At 34.0% G+C, this 6,829-nt stretch overlaps 1 protein-coding gene across 1 annotated transcript in view; it reads right to left on the bottom strand.

The window, feature by feature from the left end:
• LOC106473412 (multidrug resistance-associated protein 7-like) overlaps positions 1 to 6,550 on the bottom strand; it is a 33,025-nt gene extending 26,475 nt beyond the window's left edge. The window contains exons 1-3 of the mRNA XM_013934090.2: positions 6,256 to 6,550; positions 2,750 to 4,292; positions 1,498 to 1,725 (exon numbers count right to left, since the gene is read on the bottom strand). Coding sequence (XP_013789544.1) covers positions 1,498 to 1,725; positions 2,750 to 4,273 — 1,752 coding nt within the window. The 5' untranslated portion in view covers positions 4,274 to 4,292; positions 6,256 to 6,550. The remainder of the gene's footprint in view (positions 1 to 1,497; positions 1,726 to 2,749; positions 4,293 to 6,255) is intronic.
• Positions 6,551 to 6,829: the final 279 nt, after the last annotated feature.

Here is a 6,829-nt window from a genome sequence, read left to right as displayed (position 1 = left end):
GAGTATGTTTTCTCTCTCTTATTTAACAGATCTATCCTACTACTGGTGATGAGTATGTTTCCTATATCTTATTTAACAGATCTAACCTACTACAGGTGTTGAGTATGTTTTCTCTCTCTTATTTAACAGATCTATCCTACTACTGGTGATGAGTATATTTCCTCTCTCTTTTTTAACAGATCTATCCTACTACAGGTGTTGAGTATGTTTTCTCTCTCTTTTTTAACAGATCTATCCTACTACAGGTGTTGAGTATGTTTTCTCTCTCTCTTATGTAACAGATCTATCTCATTACAGGTGATGAATATGTTTTCTCTCTCTCTTATTTAAAAGATCTAAATCACTACAGATGATGAATATGTTTTCTCTATCTTTTAACAGATCTATCCTACTACATGTGATGAGTATGTTTTCTCTCTCTTATTTAACAGATCTATCCTACTACAAGTGTTGAGTATGTTTTCTCTCTCTCTTTTAACAGATCTATCCAACTACAGGTGGTGGTGAGTATGTTTTTTCTCTATTATTTAACAGATCTATCCTATTAGAGGTGATGAGAATGTTTTCTCTCTCTTATTTAACAGATCTATCCTACTACAGGTGTTGAGTATGTTTTTCTTTCTCTCTTTTAACAGATCTATCCTATTAGAGGTGATGAGTATGTTTTCTCTCTCTTTTTTAACAGATCTATCCTACTACAGGTGTTGAATATGTTTTTCTCTCTCTTATTTAACAGATCTATCCTACTACAGGTGATGAGTATGTTTTCTCACTCTTATTTCACAGATCTATCCTATTAGAGGTGATGAATATGTTTTTCTCTCTCTTACTTAACAGAACTATCCTACTACAGGTGTTGAGTATGTTTTTCTTTCTCTCTTTTAACAGATCTATCCTATTAGAGGTGATGAGTATGTTTTTCTCTCTCTTTTTTAACAGATCTATCCTACTACAGGTGTTGAATATGTTTTTTCTCTCTGTTTTATTTAACAGATCTATCCTACTACAGGTGTTGAGTATGTTTTCTCTCTCTTATTTAACAGATCTATCCTACTACAGGTGTTGAGTATGTTTTCTCTCTCTTATTTAACAGATCTATTCTACTACAGGTGATGAGTATGTTTTCTCTTTCTCTTAATTTATTTTGGAACGTTTTTCTGAATTAGAAAAATTCTTGTGAACGTGAAATTCAAACAAATTGGCTGTATTTGTGTCTCTAAATGTCATGAGAGTATGAAATGAAGTAACATCAAAATGCTCCTTTAAAAAACATTAGCTATGTTTTGTAAGTTTACTGAAAGAGCTTTAAAAGATTTTGTTAATATACTTTTAAAGAAGTAATTTTTCAAACACAATACTTAAACTTATCTCTATAGACTAAATACAAAAAGTTACACATAGCACACATGTGCTCAATCTCCACAAAACAAGAAGTTTGAGGATGTAGTTCCCGACATCTTTATTCTTTAAAAGTCATCACATATCCATTTATCATACCTTTGCAGCGGTCAGCTGATTTCCCATAACAACGTATGTGGTAAACGTTAACACTGATATCAGGACTGGAGTTGTAGCCCAAAAATAGACACACAAGGCATCCAGGTACTTTCTAGCTTTCAGTAAATTCATTTCGTTCATCCTGGTTGCCTGGACTTTGGCAGCAAAGATCCTTTCCCATGCATACATCTTGATAACTCGAATCCCGGAGAGGAATTCATTCATAAGCTATCATTTGAAGTAAAAATACTATGAAACAAAATAACACACCAAAACAGAAACAGATGAAAAAGATATTTTATGTAGTTAAAAAAAAGTAAAAAAAAGACTGGGATCCAAATACAAATAAATCTCTAAAATAAGTTGAAAATTAAATAAATCTTTTTTAAGTTAATAATAAATAATGAAATATATGACGGAACAATGAGACCAAAACAAGATAAAAGTTACAAATATTGTAGTCCTACCACCAAGTATTACAATTTCAACCAATGAACTAAGAAAACACTAAGTTCATTATAATTTGACCTTTCCATGTCCAATGACAAATTTTTGCCAGAAGGAATATGATTATATACTTCAATCTGACCAATCGTTAGTGTTTTGTATTTTCTGCAGTTTGATACCACAGCATGTCATACTTCACATAGTAAACTTCCATAAATTCAGAAGTCTCATGGGAGACCACACCCTACCTGTACAAGGTATATTTTTTGCCCACTGTAAAGATAACGTGTCACAAAATCGAAAGGAAAAGATGCTAGTCCAATCAGTAATAGGACATGCCAGATGGTGTAGAGTAGCTAGGGTTCACCACACCATAATTGGTCGTTCAACTCCAGTCCAAAACCAGGCGGTATCAGGTATTTGTCATCTGGTCCACAGTAAAAGGAGGGTTGCAATCATCTTCACTTCAAGTCCAGTAAGCAGAAAGGAAAAGCAACTTCTGTTCTGACAATCCAAGCAGGGCACATGCATGCAGAGCCAGTACACATTCAACACCAGGCCAATCAAAATCATAAATTTAGAAGTGTAATATTAAACCAATCCAAACGATAACTGCTAAAGTGTAATAATAAGCCAATAAAAAACATACGCACTGAAATATAATAATAAGCCAATCAAATTAGATGCAGTATAACATGACATTGAACACACTGTACAATGTCAAAGAGTCTTTGGTAAAATTTTAAATTTTACTTATAAATTGTACTGCTATTTTAAAGAAAATAAAATGTATTTAATTTCTCACCTTAATTCTCTTGTCTTTTTGTTCCATCATGTCTTTACTGAGTACCCCAATTTTAATGGCTAACCAACGGTTGACAGGGATAATCAAAATAGCAAAGAGAAGTCCGGCCAAAAATGCCAGCCCAACTTGTTGGTAGAGTAGGAACAAGGTCACTCCCACTTGAAGAGGCAGGCTCCAAAATTGGTGAAAACTCTGGCAAAAGTTGACAATTCTTTCAGAGTCTGTACTCATGAAATTGATAATTTCACCAGTGCTGAAAGATGACAAGGTTGTTTTACTAACACCTAAAGTTTTTCGATAAATGGTGGTGATGATAGCTGCTCGAACCTTCAACCCTACTTTGGTAATCAAAAATCCAAACTGGCTGCTACAAATAGCAGCCAAGAATGTTGCACTAAAGAGACCTGCTGCATAGTAACAACCATGACTAGTTGGCTCCAATTTATCTTCCAAAAATGATACAAGCAAGTTCAACATTAAAGGTCCAGCAAAACCTAGTGAATCAGCTAACAGTTTTAAGATACCAATAAGATAAAATTCCTTTCCAAAGCATCTGTGAAGAACCTGCAACAATGAAAACTTCTGACGTCTCACAAGTGTACCTGTACCACTACTGTCAAAATCTTCATCAGGATCATCATTACCATCTTCAGTAACTGAAACTGCTCCCAGAGAAAGAGACTGCATATGAGACGAAAACAACAGGTCGATGTTGCGTGACTGTAAAGAGGCTGGCAGGATGAACAAATCATTGCAAGTATTTAACAGCTGTTTCTCTCCCTTTTTCATTAAACTATGTACCCAGTAGAACGTTAACTTGGATAGAATATTACTGTCATCTTCTGCAACACCTAAGTCTAGAGGATCTTCATCTTCACGGAACCTTCCATAGTTGCTCGTTGGTGTGTCTACTGAAGACTGTTGCTCTCTGCTCAGAACTCCTGATAACTCTTCATAGTGCAGTTCCACAGATAACCCACGAGGCACTAAAGTCAGAGCATACAAAATGTGAAATCCTACTACAAATTCATCTACATATTTCTCCAGCAATCCTTGGAATGACTCATCATCACGAAGTAGGCTTGCACGAAGCTGTAAAACAGCTGCTACCAAAGTCAGAAGCCAAGCAAGAAGAACTGAAAATGGTCCACGAGTGTTTTCAGTCAAATGAGATCTTAAGTTAAAAAGATAGCCAATGTGTATTAGCCAGCTAAAAGCACATACTGCTGCTGAAATATACTCTACCATTGATAACAAATGATTGGAGACTAAAAATGTAGGAAAAACTTTAACAATGGAACACAAAAACAATACAACTGTGATTAAGATTCTGAGGGAAATAATGCACTTTTGATGTGAAAGTCTCACAACCCAGTGGTCGTTCCTACCCACATAGCAGGCACATACAATGGCCATTACTACAGCACTTGGACATACAATGACTAACTCTTGAAAACATCTTCCAAGGGTGTTTCCTTCCCAGACCACCAAGTCTGACTGACACAACCAGTTCCAGGTGGTCATTTCTTTTAGTTTATTACACCTGAAAGAAAAAGAAAAAATTACAGAATGCGCAGTTTAATTAACAATCACTTCAAGATCACAGGAGAAAATAATAGACATGACTGTTGCACTTGACAAAACTATAACAGCAAAATGATTGTTGCACTTGACAAAACTATAACAGCAAAATAACTGTTGCACTTGACAAAACTATATTAGCAACATGACTGTTGCACTTGACAAAACTATAACAGCAAAATGACTGTTGCACTTGACAAAACTATAACAGCAACATGACTGTTGCACTTGACAGAACTATAACAGCAACATGACTGTTGCACTTGACAGAACTATAACAGCAACATGACTGTTGCACTTGACAGAACTATAACAGCAACATGACTGTTGCACTTGACAAAACTATAACAGCAAATTAGGTTGAGTAAGGAAACAAATGTGAACCTGCTTTTCCAATAAACTTATGATGTACATTTTGTTCACAAGACAATGCCTTCTGTGAGAATTATGTCAAACTTCACACACTCAACTAGATAATCTGAAATATTTGTCTTTCAAAGGGAAATGTTAACTATGGTTCTTCAGCAGGGCTAGCTCTGACATCCTTAATTTACAATCAGCAAAAGTGAAGGGCTTTATTATGAGGTTTCAAAATCTGATAAATAGAGCTTTTAGTATGATATTTTACAATCTCAAGAAGTTAAGTCTTTTTTTTTAACAAATATTTGGGAAAACATAAACTCTTGATCAAGTGCTTTTTACGTGACCAAATTTCTTTCTAAAAGGCTTGAGTGATTTAAAAAATAGTGGTACCTAATGTAGGAAAATATTATCTAAAATTTTCTTGGTCAAAGGCAAAATGTTGAGTATTGAGAAAATACCAGAAGTTTTGTGAAGAACACATAAGCTTTCAATAAAGCTTTTAATAATTTATCACATAACTGATATGAAGGATAATGGTTAAAGTTTGGACATTTTTTAGTGGTGTTTTAGAGAAATTGACAGGCAATATTCTTTTAACTCATTATCCAAATTCACTAAGAATAAATCTTGTTCCATGGCTTTAAATCGACTTTCTGAAAAATTATAAATTAAAATTTGATATATTTTTATCTCAACACGTAGCAAAACATTAAACCTCAATAAATATTATATCTTAGCGAAACAAAGATAGCAACACTGACATTCCAATCAGCATCAATGGTATACTACTCTCCTAAATATACACAGTAAAATACTGTTTTAAATTCTCACATATCTTAAGTATCTTACTAGGTGCAGAAATGTGCTTCAGAATGATGCATTTTCTAAATAAGAGTATTTGAGTGATGCTTATTTACTAGAATCAAAAATAATTTTCCAATTTATTCAGTATGTTAATTGCTGTGCCTCATCTTTGGTATTGAATTCGTAAAAAATAGCTTGCAGTTTCTTACTTTATAAGAAAAAAAAAGTTTTTAGGTGTGCCCATAAACTAAGAATGATTGTTGATTGACTTCTCACAGCTCTTATTACATACTTATTTACTTCATTTGTCCACACAGATATTATACTCAGCCTTCTGTATCAAATTTTCAAGTTACCTATACATACACATATATACACACAGTGGTGGATTAACGGGAAGACAAAAGTGGCTACTGCCCAGGGGCCCAAAAAATCGTAGGCTCCAGCTAAAGTCACTGACCTTTAGTTTACAGTAAATGTGTATGGTAATAATTTTCCAAAAATAACCTAAAGTTACCTATAAATTGTTTTCAACTTTTTTTGTGTTTGGACTTAGAAACTGGAAATCTAGTTTTGTATTTATATTGTACGTTATAGTCACTTATAGTTATAGGACCACAAGTGATAATAATTATACAACGATCACATCTTACATAGACTTATTTTACACTCGTGTTCAAACTGTACTTTACTCATTACGAAAAGATAGTTTAGACTGTAGTGCTATGAATTATAATACCATTGCAATGGATACCTACCTAAAAATATACAGAACTGGAACTTGGAAATAAGAAAACACAACTTCTATTACAAGTATGTTTCTTATCTTAAAAGTAGCTTACCGATACCCATTACTATCGAATCTATCGCGGGATATTCTTCACTGTGTTAGTCATAAATTCTTTCCCTCTCTTAATACTTTTAATAATAATAGCAACTACTCTAGCTGAATAGTAAATATCAGTTTAACACGTTCAAAGGGTAAAAGCTTTTAAAATTGCACGTGCCCACTGTACGCCAAATCTCAAGTTTATTGATGAACTTTGACCTGCCGGTTACTAAACACGCACCACTAAATATTGATGCATGAACCTGACAGAGCCACCTGTTGTATAATAATGGCTGGAGACGGCTTGAATGGGTAATGAAGAAAAACTTTAATATAAGTTTAACATAACAGCAAATGTACAACGTTTCGACAAGGTTTTGTCATCCCCTGTTGTATATATCTACATATAATTTCAAAATTAACAAAAAGTGTTTAATATTTTATATGGAGTATACCAGTGACCCCGGGTGACTCAGTGGTAAGTCTGAGGGCTAAAATTCGGG

Source organism: Limulus polyphemus, unplaced genomic scaffold (genome assembly GCF_000517525.1).
Source record: "Limulus polyphemus unplaced genomic scaffold, Limulus_polyphemus-2.1.2 Scaffold6151, whole genome shotgun sequence".
Classification (NCBI taxonomy): Eukaryota; Metazoa; Arthropoda; class Merostomata; order Xiphosura; family Limulidae; genus Limulus; species Limulus polyphemus.
The sequence above is the reverse complement of the archived record's forward strand: the minus strand, read 5'-3'. Positions and strand labels throughout refer to the sequence as shown.